The 20,242-nt window shown below is 36.7% G+C and overlaps 4 protein-coding genes across 7 annotated transcripts; 1 reads left to right on the forward strand and 3 right to left on the reverse strand.

Annotated features, from left to right (window-relative positions):
• The first annotated feature begins 571 nt into the window (after positions 1-571).
• LOC111784939 (sister chromatid cohesion protein SCC4) lies at positions 572-9,556 on the forward strand. Of its 2 annotated transcripts, XM_023665450.1 has the most exons (14): positions 572-1,178; positions 1,264-1,415; positions 1,555-1,696; positions 3,328-3,444; positions 3,626-4,127; positions 4,569-4,607; positions 5,372-5,493; positions 6,278-6,424; positions 6,535-6,624; positions 7,225-7,349; positions 8,393-8,598; positions 8,880-9,004; positions 9,083-9,143; positions 9,328-9,556. In XM_023665450.1, exons 1-14 carry the CDS (start codon positions 966-968, stop codon positions 9,450-9,452), a joined length of 2,166 nt encoding a protein of 721 aa, XP_023521218.1. In that variant the 5' UTR covers positions 572-965; the 3' UTR covers positions 9,453-9,556. The 2 variants fall into 2 exon arrangements, with proteins under 2 accessions (XP_023521218.1, XP_023521217.1); XM_023665449.1 differs by lacking the exon at positions 9,083-9,143 and having other exon boundaries at positions 9,267-9,556.
• A 1,643-nt stretch (positions 9,557-11,199) lies between these two features.
• On the reverse strand, positions 11,200-11,854 carry LOC111784941. Its single transcript, XM_023665452.1, has 3 exons — positions 11,472-11,854; positions 11,334-11,346; positions 11,200-11,289 (listed from the first exon to the last, which is right to left on the reverse strand). The coding sequence occupies exons 1-3, from the start codon at positions 11,852-11,854 to the stop codon at positions 11,200-11,202; spliced, it is 486 nt and encodes a 161-aa protein (XP_023521220.1).
• A 948-nt stretch (positions 11,855-12,802) lies between these two features.
• LOC111784940 (pentatricopeptide repeat-containing protein At2g15820, chloroplastic-like) lies at positions 12,803-16,809 on the reverse strand. 3 transcript variants are annotated; one of them, XR_002813606.1, is made up of 4 exons: positions 16,233-16,809; positions 14,060-16,024; positions 13,677-13,850; positions 13,218-13,275 (listed from the first exon to the last, which is right to left on the reverse strand). XR_002813606.1 is itself a non-coding variant. In XM_023665451.1 (2 exons), exons 1-2 carry the CDS (start codon positions 16,740-16,742, stop codon positions 14,168-14,170), a joined length of 2,367 nt encoding a protein of 788 aa, XP_023521219.1. In that variant the 5' UTR covers positions 16,743-16,809; the 3' UTR covers positions 14,017-14,167. The 3 variants fall into 3 exon arrangements, 1 of the variants encoding a protein (XP_023521219.1); XR_002813607.1 differs by having other exon boundaries at positions 12,803-13,850; XM_023665451.1 differs by lacking the exons at positions 13,218-13,275; positions 13,677-13,850 and having other exon boundaries at positions 14,017-16,024.
• A 983-nt stretch (positions 16,810-17,792) lies between these two features.
• LOC111784935 (root phototropism protein 2-like) lies at positions 17,793-20,235 on the reverse strand. The gene is made up of 5 exons (XM_023665445.1): positions 20,094-20,235; positions 19,951-20,020; positions 19,486-19,863; positions 18,664-19,389; positions 17,793-18,516 (listed from the first exon to the last, which is right to left on the reverse strand). Exons 1-5 carry the CDS (start codon positions 20,156-20,158, stop codon positions 18,037-18,039), a joined length of 1,719 nt encoding a protein of 572 aa, XP_023521213.1. The 5' UTR covers positions 20,159-20,235; the 3' UTR covers positions 17,793-18,036.
• Between the last annotated feature and the right edge of the window lie 7 nt (positions 20,236-20,242).

Here is a 20,242-nt window from a genome sequence, read left to right on the forward strand (position 1 = left end):
AGTAGAACGATAACAGTTTTTGTACGAGATTTACCCAATACTAGATGCAAAAGTACCTAATAGATCGATATGAACATCACGAGCTGTCTCATCATAAACCCTGTTGTAGCTTAAACTTTCTTCCCGGTTCCTTATTCCATAATCCGAGCTCATAGAAGAAAGACAGAAGAGGGTCCTATCGAGAACGTGGTCAGAAATTCATAATAAAGTTCATAAATTATAACTTATGAATCGATCACTGAGTTTTATCCAACTAAAAACTCCAGATTGAAGTGATAAACTTAGAATCACTAACGATGACCGTAAGAAGGTTTAGAAGTCGTTTTTGGATCGTAAGAAGGTTTAGAAGTCGTTTTTGGATGTAATTGAACGCGAAGAACAGTACCTCAACTTCCCATCACCCATTTTTGTATAGAACATTTGTTCTAAGGTTGGAAAAAAAACATATAACCTTAACAAAAAGATTTTAAAAAATTTATTTTAAAAGACAAAAATCTCATAATTTGGGCTAAATTTTTAGGTCACCGTACAAAAAACCGGAAATTCGNATTTATTTTAAAAGACAAAAATCTCATAATTTGGGCTAAATTTTTAGGTCACCGTACAAAAAACCGGAAATTCGTACCGAGCATCATCGGAGTTTCTGTATGTTGGTCAGAATCCTGTGAAGTTGAACAAGGAAAATTCTATTGCAAATTCAAGGGATCCTGGGAGAAGCTGGGAAAAGTGTAGCCATTTCAGTTCCCAACGCGAAATCGAAGCTGAAATTGAAGCAGATTAGTTTGAAGAAGATTCATCGACATAGCCGATGTTCGATTTCCAGTAATTTGGTATGAACAATATCTTTTGAGATTCTTGTTACTGTAATTAGTTTACTCTCCGCACCGACGATAAATTGGCAGCGATTTCATTGATGCCGCTGCTGTAAAGAATCTCTTTCGATTTGCGGCGGCTCATTTCATGATATGGAAGCAGTGGCGGAGGGATTGTGGAGGCTAGCAGATTATCACGAGAAGAAAGGGGAATTAGGGAAGGCAATAAAGTGTTTAGAAGCTATATGTCAGAGTTCCGTGTCGTTCTTTCCAGTCGTTGAAGTCAAGACTCGACTTCGAATTGCTACTCTTTTACTCACCCATTCGCACAACGTTAATCATGCCAAATCTCATCTTGAGCGTTCTGTATGTTAACGTTTTCTTTCTTACTCGTAGTTCTTCATACTATAACGATGTAGAGTGATGGTTTTTTGTTTTGTTTTCGCGGCAGCAATTGTTATTGAAGTCTATTCCATCATGCTTTGAATTGAAATGCCGGGCTTATAGCTTGTTAAGCCAGTGTTATCATCTCGTTGGGGCTATTCCTCCCCAGAAACAGATTCTTTATAAGGGTCTTGATCTCACCAATTCTGCTGGCCATGAGTGAGCACTCAGCCTATTTCTGTTCTTTCATTTCTTTCACTTAAGTAACATAGCGTTGGTAATAATGGATTATCCTGCTACCTTAGTGTTACTTTATCGATTTTCCTTATTGGTTGTTTTCTTATTGCATCCATTTAAGGCTGTCAGTGAAGCTATGGTCTTGCAACTTCAATTCACAGCTAGCAAATGCTTTGATCATTGAAGGAGACTATCAAAATTCGATTGCTGCATTGGAGTCGGGATACATATTTTCAGTTGAGATATGCTATCCAGAACTGCAGGTTGGTACCTAAATTTATGTTTTTGTGCTCATTGCCTGTGTTTCTGTGTTCTTCTGGAATCGTATTTTCTTGTCATTTATTCAATTTTTGAGTGGCATTGATTTGGGAATCTTTGGGTTCGTAACAGAATGCTGTTAGCTAAATAGCTTTGGTAGTTCCCTCTCGAGTTTAATTCCCATTGGTGTAGGATCATTGTGAGTTAATATGATCCTCTTTCGTCTGAGTGGTTGTATGGTCGGGTCAAAGGTACTCTTCATAGTCCTTGGAAAGAAATAGTCTTGGAGCTCTCTTCGTTTCTGATTTAATTCAGTATTTTTAGGAATATAAGTAGGTGGGGGATTTTCCCCTCTACTTTATGTTTCTTAGTTTGGTTCGGTGGCCAGTGTTTTGTCTTTTGATGGGTCCCTTTCTTTTTCGTTTGGGTTCCGTCGTGCATTGTCAAATTGCGAGACCACAGATGTTTTGACTCTTCTTTCTTATATTGAAGAGGTCGAGTTCAGGCATGGAAGGAGGAATTTTCGTGGTTGGAGTCTTAGTTCATCTGAGGGCTTTTCTTGTAACTCGTTCTCTCTTTGGATGAATATCTTTATTCGTTGTGAGTTCTTCTCATATGTGGAATGTTAAAAGTATCAAAGAAGGTCAAGTTCTTCACTTGGCATGGAAGAGTGAATACTCTTGATAGACTTATAATGAAGGTGCCTTCATTGGTTGGTTCGTTTTGTTGCATTCTCTATCGGAACACGGAGGAAGATCTGGTTCATATCTTATAGAGATGCGGTTTCATGTGGTCTGTCAGGAATTTTTTTCTTTGAGGTGTTTGTTTATTTGTCTGTCAAACATAGATGTTTTAGGGAGATGATCAAGAAGTTTTTTTTGTGAGAATGGGAGGTTTTTTATGGCAAGCGGGGTTGTGTTCTCAGCTGCGGGGTTTTGGGCTGAGAGGAACAATAGAATCTTTAGGGAGTCGAGAGGGATCCTTTTGAGGTATGGTCTTTGATGAGGTTCAATGTTTCTCTTTGGACGTCGATGACGAAGCTTTTTTGTTATTACTCTCTAGGTCTTATCTTGATTGAAATCTCCTTCTTTAATGGAACTTCCTTTAAAGGGATCTTTTACTCTTGAGGTTTCTGCGAAGTAAAATCTGGGTTCCTTTTCAGTTTCTGTTATTATAAGTTTAAATTTTTTCTTTTAATCTAGGGTAGTCCTTTTTGGTTGGATCTCTTGAATAAATTTCCTTGAATTATCTTTACCTCCATTCACTAGTGAAATTTATTAAAGAAAATTTAGGCCCCGTTTGATAACCATTCCGGTTTTAGTTTTTAGTTTTAAAAACTATGCCTACTTTCTCTCGATTTCTATAGTAAGTTTCTCACAATTCTTGCTAACACATTTGAATTCCTAGCTAAACTTTAAAAACAAAGACAAGTTTTTAAAAACTATATATGTTTCTTTAGTTTTCAAAGCTTGGCTTGGTTTTTAAAAACTCGGTAAAAAGTAGACAGGAAAACAAAGAAGCTCATAGGTGGAAGTAGCGTTTGTAAACTTAATTGTCAAGCCAAATGGTTATCAAACGGGGCTTTATTGTCTTGCTTTACACGTCTAACTAGTTGCCTTGTTGTCATGTGTGAAAGATGTTTTTTGCAACTTCGATCCTTCATGTGCACCTTATGCAATGGTACGATGATAATTCTGTTGAACAAGCTGTTAACAAGTGTGATGAGGTCTGGGAATCTATTGAACCCGAGAAAGTAAGTGGATTTCTTCCCTTTTTCTATATTCTTTTTAACTGTACGTCAGCAAGATAACATCTGAAGATGAAAAGGCTTATCTATCTTCAAAAGTATATTTTTTGTTCTAAATATAATTATTTTTTTACATATTTACTTATTCTTTATTCACTGCTTGTCATGTCTTACTACTGCAATAAAGAGACAACAGTCCGTTGGCTTATTATTTTACAATGAGCTGCTGCACATTTTTTATCGACTTCGGATCTGTGACTACAAGAATGCTGCTCAACATCTAGATAAATTAGATGCTGCTATGAAGGCTGATTTGCAACAAACACAGTACATAGAGGATCTGACTAAAGAAATGAATGCTTTAAATCAGAGTCTATCCAGGTCTGATCTACATTATAAAGATAGGCTGGCTCTCACTGAAAAACATGCTCAGGTTCGGAGTCAGCTTAGAAGTATGACTGAACCAACTTCCGTAAGCAAAGAATCTTTAGAACCTGGGCAGTTCGGAAACATGAGAAGAAAGTCGAGAGACAAGCTTGAGTTGGCACCATACCCTATTGACGGGGAGTGGCTACCAAAAAGTGCTGTTTATGCACTTGTGGACCTTATGGTTGTTATCTTTAGCCGGCCTAAAGGACTTTTCAAGGAGTGTGCAAAACGAATTCAATCTGGAATGCTTACTATCCAAGGTAAATATTTTTTAATGTTCATGCTTTAACTACTACTGAATATAAATTTGTCGTTTGATTAACTCTAATGGGAGAGCTTTTTGTTAAGCTTCCATAGCTATCACAAAGTGGCAGAATTCTCGTCTTACCCTGTGTTAAATTATTTTCAAAGTTAGTGTAGCCTCCTAATTATTAAATTAAGAGATCGTCTTTTTTATTTTTGTAATCTTTTAGATCTTTTCAACTGACTTACGAAAAACCAAGAGAATGAACTGAGGCGGCCCCTCAATTAGCTTCATACCTGATGTTTCCGACATTTCAGTTTTGGAAGTACAATGATTAGACTAAAACTCTTTGTTTTTTTTTTTTTTTTCAAATTGAGTTCTTCGGTAACTCTATTATGCTTATAGAAATTTAGTTTGAACTGATTTTGACATTGAAGAAATGATATGTTTCTTGCAGAGGAGTTGGTGAAGCTTGGGATAACTGATGGTATGAGAGGTAAGACTTGGACGTTGGAATATTGTCCATACTTCTGCTTCTTAGTGTTGAACTTTGGGATACGTTTTAATTATACTCTTAGACTTTGAAAATTTTCAGTTTTACCTTTGAACTTAAGTTTTTCATTAAAATAAGGAAATTGATGCAACGATCAATATGTAAAAATTAGAATGCACACATGAATTGACTTGAGCTAACATGTACAAATGGGTTACATAAATGATTTTAATGATTCTTTTGAGTTGAAATAAATGGTAAGAATAATTTTAATCTTCTATGTAGCTGTAAATATCATGTACATAATTTTTATTCCTATTTCAAAGTTAGTGTAAAATGAAAAATTTCAAAGTTTAGGGGTTTTTAAATGATACGAGTGTAATTGAAACTAATCTCGAAGTTTAGTCATTGCGAATAAGTTAGGCTTGTATTTATCTCATTAAAATTTGATTGGTCTGTTAATTATTTTACTGACAACCTGTCAGGGTTAAAAAAAAATTATTACCAATTTAAGCTTGTTTCAGTGCTACCTGAGGGCTGAGAGAACAATATTTGCACAATTACTTCATGTCCAAGTTGATTATTGAAATAGCTTTGAAAAATATCTTATCGAAGCAAAATGTTGTAATATATTTCTCAACCACCACATAATTCCATATTTTCATCTTTTACTGCTTTTGGTTATTTACCGTGCACAGTTTCATATTGTAAAAAGAAAATATATATATATATATATATAATTAACTCTGGAACTGTGTGTCTAGCAGAAGTCAGTTTGCAACACTCTGCCATATGGATGGCTGGCGTTTATTTAATGCTTCTTATGCAGCTTCTTGAAAACAAAGTAGCCATCGAGCTGACGCGTTCTGAATTTGTTGAGGCACAAGAGGTAAGGACTAGTAAATTTTATTCATCCATTCTTGCACTTCTTTTCAATTGTGTTCCGTGTCAGCTCTGTCTCACTATCCATTTGTGCACGTGTTGAGTTAAGTCTTTGCTTTTGCTTGTGGCCTTATATCACTCTTTCATAAAGCCTAGCATACACTTTTCACTTGTGTTGCAAGAAGTATCTCCAAATGATGTATGCTGATGTTCGTTAGCTGTATTTTGCTTGTGGTTTTGTTGGAGTTTGTTTTGTTAGCTTCAGAATTTGATAACTAGGGTATATAGGAATAACCTTTTCTTTTGCTGATACAAATGTTTAACCAAAATAAAGAAATACGATCACCAGCTCATAAAAATTGGTTCCAGGGCTTTGTTTAGCACTCATGGCCAGCGTAATGTGCCGATGGCAGCTTTGTGCAAAATTTTCTTTTGCTCAAGAACGCTTGGTCGTTATTGTCAAGTCTCATCTTTCTAAACCATGGTTTGAAAGAAATCTAAAGATCTTCCACGACAAGCGTTTCCCTTAGTTAGATCGTTTCAGTTGGGTTTGTCCCAAGGCTTCTTCTTGCTGTTATCTTTCTCAACAGTTTGCTGGCTATTCTATTCAAGATTTGAGTCTGGACTGGAAAACAGCGGCCTTAATACTGCTGATTTTCTCCAGCAGAAACTTCCAGGCTTTGTTTTAATGCCATCAGTATGTTATTTGTGTGTTTCAAAAATCCGATGTTTGCCTCCTTCTCAGTTGATTGTTGCCTGATTCATCTAAATACCTGTATTGTATTGCGTAGGCCTTGGTACAGATGAAGAATTGGTTCGTGCGCTTCCCTACAATTTTACAGGCATGTGAGAGTATGATTGAGATGCTTAGAGGCCAGTATTCTCATTACGTCGGTTGTTACCATGAAGCAACCTTCCATTATATTGAAGCCGCAAAGGTATTCGTACGTTCTCGCAATTTTAGTTTCCACGATCGCGATACTGCTCAAGAAGTTTATGGTTTGTTGTTAGTGTCAAATTTTGTTAAGTCTCTTGCATGATTATACAGCTATCAGAGAGCAAATCAATTCAAGCAATGTGCCGAGTTTATGCAGCTGTCTCTTATATCTGCATTGGCGATGCTGAATCATCTACACAGGTAACACCTTTTCTTATTACAGCGTTTATATACGTGATGAAATATACATGCATCTACGTTCGTTCGTTCGTTTGTTTGTTTTTGTGGGGACTGCTAAAGAGATGAAGTACACGAAAGAAGAGTGCTTAAAGGGTAACAAAAAGAACTACAATAAGAAGATGCTGCTAAAAAAAGAAAACTACATGAAAAACATGCATATAATATTTAAGGAGAGATATATATTTAAGTGAATAAAGGGATAGAAAAGTAAAAAGACGGTAAAAGACAACATGTCTAAGATATTCACTTGTTCATATCCAGGTTTCACTGCCTAATGGATATGTGTTCAATTATTGGGATGGTTCTCATCGATCCTCGAAAATCGAGACTGAAAGAAATTTCAAGGAAAATGAATTGACAATTTCGGCCAGTATGGCTCTGCGTTTATTCATGGAAAAGGAAGATGTTTAAGGCTGTAGAATAGATTCTTTTGAGAATCCTTTCCTTTGGTCAGGCTACACTACACCATCACAACAATTATTGTTAATATAATTAAGTTTTCATTTCTTTAGAGAAAAAAACTCTTATTTATCTATTTATTGATGGTAAGTAGCATTACAGGCGCTCGACTTGATTGGACCAGTTTACAGAATGATGGATTCTTTTGTCGGTGTTCGAGAGAAAACCAGTGTTCTTTTTGCTTATGGCCTCTTACTGATGAAGCAACATGATTTACAAGAAGCAAGGTACTTTCTTTCATTAGATAGGAGAATACAACAATGTTTTTAATCATAGTCTTAAAAAATCACCCTGTCCCAAATGCTCCTCTCCTTTCTCCTCTCTTCACATTTATTTAATTAATATCAATAATTTGTTATAGTTCTTCCTTCTTTAACCATTTCTTGTATATTTTCTTACCTATTGTCTCTTCTGTTGTAAATTGTTGTCATACTCCTATCTTATCAATGTATTAGGTTCTAGTTAAAGTTAAGATGGTTGTGTCAAAACATTACTTAGGTACATGGTACTATAATTTGGGGCAAAATATNGTTCTAGTTAAAGTTAAGATGGTTGTGGCAAAACATTACTTAGGTACATGGTACTATAATTTGGGGCAAAATATGTTTTTGGGCTTATGTTTATTTGGTCCTTGGGTTTCGAAAGGTACGCTTTGATGAGATCCTTGGGTTGCAAAAGGTACACTGTAACAGCATAAGCCCACCGCTAGCAGATATTGTCAACTCAAATAGATCAATAAAGTTAGTGGGAAGATTGTGTGGCAGTTACTTCGAGGCAATAGTTAATTTGGGCCCTAGGACCGCCTTATGACCCCTTTTCAANCCACCGCTAGCAGATATTGTCAACCCAAATAGATCAATAGAGTTAGTGGGAAGATTGTGTGGCAGTTACTTCGAGGCAATAGTTAATTTGGGCCCTAGGACCGCCTTATGACCCCTTTTCAAACCCTAAGGACTAAAGCGTATCTTTTGAAGTCGAGCTTTGTTTCCCAACAATGGCTAGTAAACCCGATCAAACTAACTCAATATTTTTCTTAGGCTCAGAGTAGGCATACAAAAACTATATGTCACCATCTTAGAAATAAAANCTAACTCAATATTTTTCTTAGGCTCAAAGTAGGCATACAAAAACTATATGTCACCATCTTAGAAATAAAACCAGCCTCACCTACCATATTCCACAATGGGTAGCTAAATATTATGTCGTTCATGTCGGGAAAGAAGCATGCTCGTCGTTAGCTAATGGTGTTTTTTTCTCCCTTCTTCCACAGAAATCGATTGGCGAAAGGATTACAATTGACCCACAATCATTTGGGGAATCTTCAACTCGTTGCACAATATTTGACGATTCTCGGGAGCTTGGCACTTGCTCTACATGACACTGTGCAAGCCAGAGAGATATTGAGATCATCTTTAACATTGGCAAAGAAGCTCTATGACATCCCAACGCAGATCTGGGTGCTATCAGTTCTAACAAGTATGCATATCATAATTCTTCCTAGTTACTATAAACATTTTGGTAGATTTTCACAAGGCACCTAGACTGAAGAACACATGCTGCGAGCAACTGTCTCAGGACATTTTTTCTTGCATATTTGGATAAAGGTTATGAGCGTAAACGTGGGAATAAGGGAGCGAGTGTGTGAAGGGTTATTATAGGGGTGATGTTTGTGAGAGGAGCATATCATTTTTCTGCACGAACATTCTATTACATTAGTACACATACAAATTTACCTTTTTTTCTTCATATATTTATAGCTTTATACCAAGAATTGGGTGAAAAGGGAAATGAGATGGAGAACGCAGAATATCAATCTAAAAAGGCAGATGATCTGCAAAAGAGACTCGTCGATGCTCATTCATCCATTCATCACATCGATTTAGTAAGCCATTCATGTTGATCTAATCTTTCTTTCTGTTCTTTTTAAGAGAATGTTGTTCTAATCGTTTGATGAATACAGATCGAAAAAGTACGGCGTGAAATTCAGCAACTTAAGGAGGTCGATATGAAGCGTGCAATAGGTGGCCNTCGTCGATGCTCATTCATCCATTCATCACATCGATTTAGTAGGCCATTCATGTTGCTCTAATCTTTCTTTCTGTTCTTTTTTAGAGAATGTTGTTCTAATCGTTTGATGAATACAGATTGAAAAAGTACGGCGTGAAATTCAGCAACTTAAGGAGGTCGATATGAAGCGTGCAATAGGTGGCCCGTCGCTTGGGGTTAATCTTGATATCCCAGAATCCATTGGGGTATCAGTTTCATTGCCTACTTCGTCGTTGAAGCTTATGGATATGGACACAGGGAGACGTGGGAAGAGGAAACTTTAGTGTGCTTGCTTGGGACGTTCTTCCAATTAAGCCTCTTGTTGTCATCTTGTTGTAACAACTGTGATTGACTTGTAAATATTAAATTTATTGCCCACTTTAAATTATTGTCCTTTTTTTTTTTTTCCAAGATATTTTCTCTCAATTTAAGCATTTAAGCATAATTTAATTATAATTATAAAAAAAAAAAAAAAAGAAAAAAACTGAACCAGATAAATAACTGGATGATACCTTGCAAAGATGGCTAAAAATCTAAATTAATAAAAACTAAAATACCTTTAAAATATCTCTAAACTTTAAAAAAATTTGAATAGAAGTTTAAAAAATATATTTAAAGTAAAAAATAAAAAAAATAACATACCTCCTTTAATTTTAAAACATATTTAAAAATTTTCATTAATATCCTTAAACTTGTTTTAAAAACTTTCATTAATACCCATAAACCTATACCCATAAACCTATTTTAAAAACTTTTTAAAAAATTCAAAACTCAAACTTTTAAAAGTATATTAAAAAGTTTGAAAATTTTGAAAATAATCTAAAAGTATATTAAAAAGCTTGAAAATTTTGAAAATAATCTAGGAGGGGTCGGATACATTATTTTTGTCAATATATTAACTTTTTTTTTAATTATTTTGTTATAAAGGTAAAAGGTCAATATATTAACTTTTTTTTTAATTATTTTGGTATAAAGGTAAAAGTCGCATAATACTCATTGTATATGTATTTTTTAAACTTTTCCGAAAGGATAGAATTAATGAAACTTTTTAAAGTTAGTGTTTTTTTAAATATTATAAAAAATTTAAGGGTTGCTAACAATTTTCCTTCCAAACTAATTGTACCATATTTTTTAGACATTTTTTAAACAAAATACAAAGTTTAGAGATATTGTGCTTAGACTTAGGTAGATTTTTCACTTTTAACTCAACACAAAGATAGCTTAGGAAAATGGAGAACATGAAGTTGCCATAATAGAAAGTATGAGAACCTCATGCATAACTGTATGTTCACATGCATCGAAATACTTCCACATTATGATGAGTATAGACACTATGAGATTGATTATGACCATCATGTTCACGATGATGATACAACGACCGTCAGCGAGTGCTAGGCCGACCAACAGGCCTAGAGGGTGTGAAAGTTTGCCTGGTGGTCCACGTTCGCACCTGTAAACCGTGTGTAGAGAAGTACTATATATCTAATTTAGTCTGGATTGAAAAGTCACACCTATGAGAATGAAATGATGTTTTAAATGATAGGTCTCACCATGTTGCATGTGTTTGCATTTCACAGCCCCAAGAGTGGATCACTTAAAATACTCAGCCATTTGCTACACTTACATCTCAAATAAAGACAAGACAGTGTATACAGATGACTAAAGGCAAGGCACCCATATACGAATGACGGAAGCGATGCGTGAAGATCATGGAACCATTTTAGTCTTAGATAAAAAAAAAAAAAAAAAAAAAAAAAAAAAAAAAAAAAAAAAAAAAAAAAAAAAAAAAANACAATTTAAATAAAATATTTTTATATTAGTTATTAATATTGCCCTACATAAATACTTTAAACTAATTATTTTTTATATTTTTTTATTTTATGATCTATGTTTACAAAACTTAGAACACAAATTAGATAATAAAAAAAAAAAGGAAAAAAATGATGAAAATAGATGAAGAACAATATCCATAAATGAGAGCAAAAAGAAAGCAATGTGGAAAATGGTTGCAACTAAAAGGAGGATTCAAAATTAAGGCTTCCTCTTCATTGATTGATGAAGCTTCCAATAAGAAGCTGAAAGTGTAGTGTCAAAAAGAGCAGAGGAAAGCCATAAATGTCTCTATTAACAAACAAAAGAAAAAATAGTACAATAACTCAACTCACATTGTTAATCAAACTGTAAAAGAATTTGGAAAAAAGAAGGCAGAGAATTAGAGATCGATTCATGAATGGAAGAAAGAAAGAAAGAAGAAAGAAATTGTTCTAGCTGAGAAGAATCATAGCTGTTTCGTGTTCAATCACCTGGTAGGAAACATTGTAATACTACACGGCGGCTCCTTGACGCGATAAAGAAGAAGATATTGCTGAAAATTACAGGTCACATGGATCGGCACCTTGTTGAGCTTGAATATCCCAAGATGAAATCCAACCGAACCAACCATCGTGATCTTCACAACCACTTGAGCCTTTTTTCTGTCATCTTCAAGCAGCGATATACTGTCTCGATCTATTGAATCTCGATCCACATTCAGCGTTACATTTAACGATGTAGTGTTTCCAGGTTCTTGAGAGAAACTAGGTATCACATTCCTGCCTAATTCGATGTTTTCTGATACTAATTTCATATTAAGATCGCTATAACTCAACTCCAATTTCTCGTTCTTGTTCTTTATATCGATCGCCATACGTACCTTTGTGTTTAGGACGGCGACATTTTGATTTGTGGAGTTTTGAATCTGGATTTTGGAGAGATCGAGCATTTTGACGGTGATTTCAGGCAAACCGGATTGGAGGAATGACACGAAGATTACGCCGAGGATGAGAAGAGTGATGGCGANAATTTCGTTAATTACTGTTCATACTAGCTCGTTTACACTCAAATGAGATATATGAATGAATCGAAACTATATTGAAAATAATCGTGATAATATAATAGTTAAAAAAAGTTTGAATTTCGTTTATTAAAGGGAGATATATGAATGAATCGAAACTATATTGAGAATGATAGTGAGAATATGATAGTTAAGAAAGCTTGAAATTCGTTAATTACTGCTCATACTAACGAGATGTAATTTTTTTTTTCAATAGTTTAAGTGTGTTTGACTTTTAGCGATTCTACGTTAGCATGTGAATGGAGACAAAATATGTTAAAAAGAACTCATGTTGGTGTTCGAGGATTATTGGGAGTGAGTCCCACATTGGTTAATTTAGTGAAAGATCATGAGTTTACAAGTGATTAATACTATCTCTATTGGAATGAGGTTTTTTTGGAAAACCCAAAGCAAAGGCACGAGAGCTTAAGCTCAAAGTGGACAATATCATACCATCGTGGGAATAATCAAGTAATGTAGTCATGTCGCATGCCCATTTACATTTCTTTAGGACATAAAATACTTTCCCTCGTTCGAATAAAAAGATAGGTACATGAATAAACTTGAGTAACGTGGTCACGACGCATGCCCATTTTACATTATTATAAGACATAATACATAGATAGATTTATATCTGAAAAATACTTACCTATGTGACAAATAAAATGATGTGTAAGAATGAACAAAGACCACATTAAAAATAATTCAGAAGATATGATAGTTAAAACAAAAACATTTAAAAGGATCGATAATTACCATATATACCAATAATACGTACTATACTCAATATCGACAAATTTTTAATAGAATAATTATTCGTCCCACCCATTCTATAGACTATGTCAACGTGTGAAATATTTAATATCTACATAAATAATTCAGTTCTTCTCAGTCTAATAATTATAATATTGCATTCTGAGTACAAAATCTAATGCAATCTAATTCAGTCCAGTGAACTTCACCAATATACCTCAATCAAGCAGCAACAATTTGGTATTAAGAGGTTGCACCTTCCTTCCTGACATTTGTACTCTAGACAGAAGTGAAGGAGCACGGTTTGTTGGATGATGAAAGTCCCACGTCGGCTAATTTAGGAAATGATCATGGGTTTATAAGCGGGGAATACTAACTCCATTGGAATGAGGCCTTTTGGGGAAGCCCAAAGCAAAGCCATGAGAGCTTATGCTCAAAGTGGACAATATCATACCATTGTGGAGAGTCGTGTTCGTCTATCACTGTTCAAGATGAATTTTAAGGTTCAGTTCTTACAGGGAACCCAAAAACAAGGAGGTGTAACAAGATACAAACCTTTAATTGATGTAATGAAAACATTATTACAACAAACATTATTACATGAAGCATTGCATTAATCGAAAAGAACACTATGGTCATGGAAAAACGATTCTTGTGTAAGATAACTCCAAGAGAGGGCATGAACCAAACATGATTAAAATAAATTATTTGTAGAAGACTGTTCATCACCACAAAAGAAGTTTCTTTCTAATCAAACAAGTCGTAGTAAAGCTTTAACTGCACAACTCATAAAGGATTTCAGCTTTGGTTTCAATCACCAACAAAAGAACTTCACCAAAATAAGCTTCAATACTCTTAGTTTTAGGAAGGCAAAGAGACGTACCAAAATGTCCGTGAAGAACAACCCTCTGGCCGCAAATGGATGATCGAGGAAGAGATGATTTGGAGTTTCCCCATCATGGAAAATTTAAGCTCCTGCTAAAGGAAAATTTAAACCTTCTTTGGTAGTTTGCTTTCCCAAACAAGGTTCACATGGAGAGGATTGACGCTGGAACAGCTGTGGTTACAAAATAGATATTAAAAAAGAACAATAATTAACATGAACATTCTGAGAGTTAACAAGAACAAAATATATAAGTGATTTTGTAAGACTTCCAAACCAGCATATAACCTATATTAAAATGTAAAAATAAAAAATAAGAAAAGAATGCTACAACAATACATAATCAGAACATAAGCTCATTTTATATCCATTTAGGTATTTACATCTTCCAAATTGGACAAGGAAGACTCTATTTGATTTACAAAGCCTCCCAAAACCATTCGACGTTGAAGGAATTCATCATTCGGCGAATTAGAGCCAAAATTCTTGTACTAACTAGACGCCTCCTCATCGGAATCAGATTGACTATCAAAGTTGATATTGTAAGTTTCATTTACAGCCTTCTCCATGTTAAGGCTGTCTGCCTGTAACCTATCTTTCAAGTCATCCAGAATGAAAGGTTCAATTAGTTTCCAGAACCATGTGGCGTTGCTTCCAAGTAAGCCTATCCAATACACCCTGCCCTTCCTTTTCACCTTGCAAGACATGGACTTTTCTCCCAGAGATTTAACAATCTTCGCAACACCCTCACGACTTCCCTTTAGCTTCAGTACGAAATCCCCTGACGATATCCTGCAGCCTCCATACATGTACCAGTAAGCAAGAACACGAGGTGAAAGCCACCGGTGAATTAGATTAGGGATTGCAGGATGGCCTCGTGGCCAAAACTGATCGGCATAGAAACCAAAATATGAATGCGAAACGGTGCAGAATTTATATGGTATATCTGTATCACTATCGCTTGACTTTGAAGCAGGATGTAACCACTCATGATATTGCTCATATATGTGTCTCCTCAAACGAGAGTGGGTGCTACGATCTTCGTGGAATTCAAATTGGATCCTATGATTCTTCCTCCCTTCATCAGATTCGATCTCCAGGCCACCTAATAACAACCCTACTAAAATCTCCCTTTGTTCTTTACTCAACTTCAAGCTTACTGGCTTCTTAATCTCCTTCCTACTCAAGCTTAGGACATAATCAAGTTTCTCCATTAATGGAGGATCAATGTCGTACTTTTTCTGACACATCAAATCATATATTTTTTCAGCCTTCAAATAATCCCCACTTAACAGGTACCCACTTAAAATAATGTTGCATGAACGAGCACTTACACCAATTTCTCCATTTGTTTGCATCTGGCTAAATATTTCTTCAGCCCTGTCGAGATTACCAACTTTTACCAAAGAGTTCAAATATATGCTGTAAATAGTACGATTTGGTTTACACTTCTCAAGGCACTGGGAGAAGGTTAACTCTAACTTATCATGTAAGCTTAAATTGAAAAACATATTCATCAAATCAACATAAGCTGGCTTGAGGGGCTTTAAATTACTCTTTATGAAGCCTTCCATGACGGATTCTGCAAGTGTTACCTCTTCAACTTTACATAAAATCCCAATAATTGTCTGATATGCTGCAGCACTTACAGAGTTCAACTGCTCCATCTCCCTAAATATCTCGAAAGCTTTCATCGGATTACCCACCTTTGCATATACTTCCATTTTGTAAACAAAAGCCTGAGATGGCATGCTACCATCAAAAGACTTAAGTTTAAGCCACGATCTTTCTGCTTCCATCACATCCCCCAATTTCGAGCTCGCTCTCAAGATGGATACAAGGACTTCTCTTTCTTCCTCAATTCCTGCTTGTTGCATTTCTTTCCTTAGTGACATTATCCTTTCTTTGTCTACAGTATCCTGATAACTATGTAGCCAAATTAGACCAGCATATATATCTTTATGCAACTCAAGTCCAGTTGTTACCAGATTGTGATATATGAACTCAGCCTGTTTAAGATGATGCTTTGACAAATCCCCTGGTTTGCTCAAGAGAGCTTTAAAGAGAGAATTGTGCAAGCTAAGACGTGGTTCGTAACCTCCTAACTGAATCATACGATTGTAAATGGCACTTGCTTCCTCTATGCATCCTTGAATAGGTGCACTAAGGTAGGCAACAATCAATATATGAAATGTGGATTCACTTGGCACACATCCCTGATTAATTATATCATCGAATACTTCCCGACACTTTGAGAACTTCCGTTCCTTGCCCATGTAATCAGCAAGCTTAGTAGCTAAAGCATAATCAAATCGGTACCAATGTTGTTGCATCATCCACTTGTACACCTAATCTCAAAAATGAAGAAAATTAAGAAATGGGAAGAAAACAATATCACAAACATAGATTCTAAAGAACAAAGCACAACAATATTCCAGAAATTGCACACTTCCAAATAACTTTCCTATCAATTGCATTCCAAGTAGCTATACTTATACGAACGTGTATTTTGCGGGTGTTATAGTAGAACATAATAGAATCAAAACGAAAACTAACCCTAAAAGCAGTCTCATTTTCGCGAATACGCAAACAATGCACGATGACATAGGCCGCATCATCCTGCTTCATCCATTTCCTCTGAGCATTAAGCAGTCGTATCAATGTTCCCGGCGTATGTGCCGGCAATTCTTTACAAAGCCAAGCCAATTTGGATCTACGCCATTGCTCCGGCAACTCATCCAGCTCCTTGACTTCAAGCGCAGGCGCTCCCAAGTGTTTCAAATCCGCCGACGCAAACCCCTCAGCGCCAGTACTGTATGGAGAACACAAAGGCTCTTCAGATTCGGCCGGGGAATCCCGGTCATGCACCAACGCTTCAACGGAAGAACTGGAAGCAAAGGCAGGAATCCTCGGAAGTTGTCGTCGTCCTTTCGCTGAATATGTTGGGATAGAGAGAGAACGGATGACGTAGTTCCGGCAACGGAAGTGGTGGTGGCATAGAGGGAAGGAAAGAGTGAGAGAGCGGAGAAGGGTGACGGTGGCGAAGGCAGAGGTTCGAATGGACATGGAGGAACTCGAAGGAGAGTTCAGAAGAACTGTCGATGATGAAACCTTGGGCTTAGGGTTTACAAGGTTCATCTTTTACACGGACGGCAACCAAGGGGAAACTCGGAAGTTTTACGACACAGATGAACCGGAAAAACCAAACCCTTCGTCGGTTCGGTTCAGCCGGATCAATCCGTTTTGTCTCCATGTAAGAGGAGGCCACGCCGTGCAGTGAAGTGCCGAATCAATTCGGTTTCCGAAGAATCGGGCCGAAATCCAACCGAACTTATCGACTCTTTTTCAAATGTTAAACCGATTTAACTAATAAACCGGACCAAACGGGCGGGGTTTCTCTCTTAAATCTATTTTTCATTAATTATTTGTATTTTTATTTTGAATATACTTAATTAGTTAATTAATTATTTGATCTTCCTCTACCAAAATTAATATAGTTAATTATATTAATTAGAATATATCAGTAATGATTTATTACTTATTTACTAAAATTATTAATAAATTCTATGAAATTTAAATATTAAATATTTACAAGTTACAATACATCATTAATATTAATTACAAACTTTAAACAATTTTAATTTTTTTTAAAAGTAGGAATGGGTTGTAACCTTATTTTCAAGATTGTCAGGTTAACCCGACCAAAAAAATCTCGATGTTAATTATATATTAATATTTCAAATATAATAAAGTTTTGTTTCCATTAAAGAAGATATTTTTCTTTTTCATTGAGTATCTCATACTCAATTAGATAGGTAGGGACATTAAGGATTTTTTAAAATTATCATCATATAAAAAATTTTGTTTTTAATTTATTTATATATATATGTATAATATTAAGAGAGAAAATGTTCTACACGGCAGATAAAATGAACAAATTATTGGAGGATGAAAGTCTCAGGTCCACTAATTTAAGAACGATCATGCAATTATAAACAAAGAATTTGAGGCTTTTGGGGAACGCCAACCAGAATTGTTCATAGTTTGGCTAGGAATTTTCAAAGTTCATTGGATCAAAGCAAGAGAATCATTAAAGAAGATCCCAAGAAGAAAAGATTGATAAAATAACAGGAATCTTACTAAACCGTGGCTTTTAATTGCTACAATTTGTATAGTTCACAACACACATTCGAAACATGAACTTGAAAAGAAGCAGAAGGAATCAGCTTTATACAAACGAACAGTGAGCAGAATCAAAGATGAAGAAATCAATCTCACAAATAAGCATAAACGGATTTGTCTTTCCCTAAACAGCATGGGGAATATGTATAATATATATATATAGAGAGAGAGAGATGATTTAGGATATAGAGAACCTTCTTCTTCTGGGCTTGGTAATGTCGACGCCGTCGTCTATGTTAGAAGTGTCTTTGGAGCCATGGCGGAAGGGGTTTAGTTTCCCGAGCGTTTTGGATACAGAGGAGAAGAAAGTGCCCTTGCTTCTGGAGGGTGCCTTCATGGAAGATGTTCCATGAGAATTCTTCTGCATATCGGATATGTAGAGCTTCATCTTCGTCAATTCCGACCTCAAAGCCTCGTTCTCTTTCACCAGAGACACGTCTGCCTGAACTTGAGTCCTTGTCATGGCAGCGTCTTGGGTGCTTCGGTCGTCCATGCCGCTTCTTAGCTTCAGCTGGTCGTAGTAGAGCGCATGGAGGACTATCTGCACTGGCAACCGCTTGTTCTGGGAGGCGTGTACCCGCGCTTCGTAGGACAGCTTCAATGGATCCATCACACTGCATACCTTCTCCCGTTCGATCTCATCAAGATTGGGGTGTGCCTGAGAGTTAATTCATTGGTTGATCAAAGAAGATAAGGTAATTGAATGAATACCAAATTAAATGAATAGAGTAATACCTTGAGNATTGATCAAAGAAGAGGAGGTGATTTATTGAATGAATACCAAATTAAATGAATAGAGTAATACCTTGAGATAGATATCAATGGCTCGGTATAGATCATCGTCGACCTTTCGTGCGACTTTGGGGATGATATTGGCTATGCCGTTAAATTTTGATATGATGAGTTCGGGATAGGTGGCGATCTCGCCGAGGTAAGCGTCTACGGTCTTGGCCACTCTCTGGAGGGAAACGGAAGCAACGTCCTTGTAATCGCCGGCGTTGAAGACAGCCACGCTCTTCTCCCTTTCCACAAAACCAGAGATTATCCTCCTTACACTTTCCAGGTCGAAAAGCCTCTCCCCGTCGTAGGTGAATGATAAAACCAGAAGATCGTCTACTGTCACGTGTTCTAGAATCATCGAAATCCTCTTCTCAAGCTCGTTCTTGCAGGGAGATGAGGTTTTAAGGTAAATCGCAGATCGGAGAATGCAGCAGAGGAAGTGAATAGGGAAAGCGGCTTTCTCAGAGGGCAAAAGACCGACAATCGATTCCAGTAGTTCACGTTGCCTGCTACTTCCGTCAGATTCACTGAAATCGCCCGATCTGACTCCGCTTCCGGAGTGGTCGCGGACTAGATCCCGTAGCGATCTCTCAGCGTATGTAATCAGAGCACCTGAGAGAGTTAACGTTTTCGCACCACGGTTCTTCATCGCAGCCATGATTTTGCCGAAGAATCCGATGTCAAGAACGGATAGCTCCTCAGTCCACCAATTTGGAGGCGACCGACTCGGATAGTTTGCTTCGTTACAGGCCTAAACATTCCAAAACTCAAATTACTCATGATAAACCAGAGCAGACAACATCACAGAAGCACCCAATGATCAATCGCTACTATTAATTTCAATTACCTTAGAACTAATAACTTCCACACATTTCTGAACAATATAAAGATCTTCAGCCATGGGAAGGAGATGGTAACAAGACTTCAGCACCGCTACCGCTCCAGACAGACTTGAGAGAGCCACCTGTGAGAGGAAATCCTCCGTCCGTCCGGCGAGGTTGTTGTCGCAGTACTTATCCGTCATTTGTAGATACTCCGCAGCACATCGTAGAGCTGCAACGTTGTGTACCGTAATTTCGAAGTTCACACCATAACAGAACTTCGCTGCCTTCTCAAAAATCTCAGCACCGCCAGGAATATCCGTCAGATCGATCCGCGTTAGGTCCGCCTCCGTGGATTCCACAATCAATTTCCGTATAAAGTTACTCTTCGCTACCAACATGAACTACAACGGAAACAGAATCGGAAACTTTCACACACACGCACATTCACAAATCAAACAGATAAATCCAAGGAGTTTTCGTTCTCATACCTTGTGAAGAGAAAAATGAGCTTCGCCGACTGCAACCACGACATCCGTCGGAATATCTTGAGAAAAAACCCTGAAAGAGAAGAGTTCAGAATCAGAAAATCTCAAAGCATCCGCTAGTCCCTGCGAAAGAGATGAACACATACCATTGTCCAGTTCGCTCCATGGCAATGGACAGCCTGGTGTTTCCCTTGACGGAGGAAGAAGCCATGCTTGAGTGGAGGGAGCTCTGTGTCTAAGGTTTTAACTAAATTCTTCTATAAAATGGCCACGCCGTTGGCTACAGTCTTGAGAC

The sequence above is a fragment of the Cucurbita pepo genome, unplaced genomic scaffold (assembly GCF_002806865.2).
Source record: "Cucurbita pepo subsp. pepo cultivar mu-cu-16 unplaced genomic scaffold, ASM280686v2 Cp4.1_scaffold000305, whole genome shotgun sequence".
NCBI lineage: Eukaryota > Viridiplantae > Streptophyta > Magnoliopsida > Cucurbitales > Cucurbitaceae > Cucurbita > Cucurbita pepo.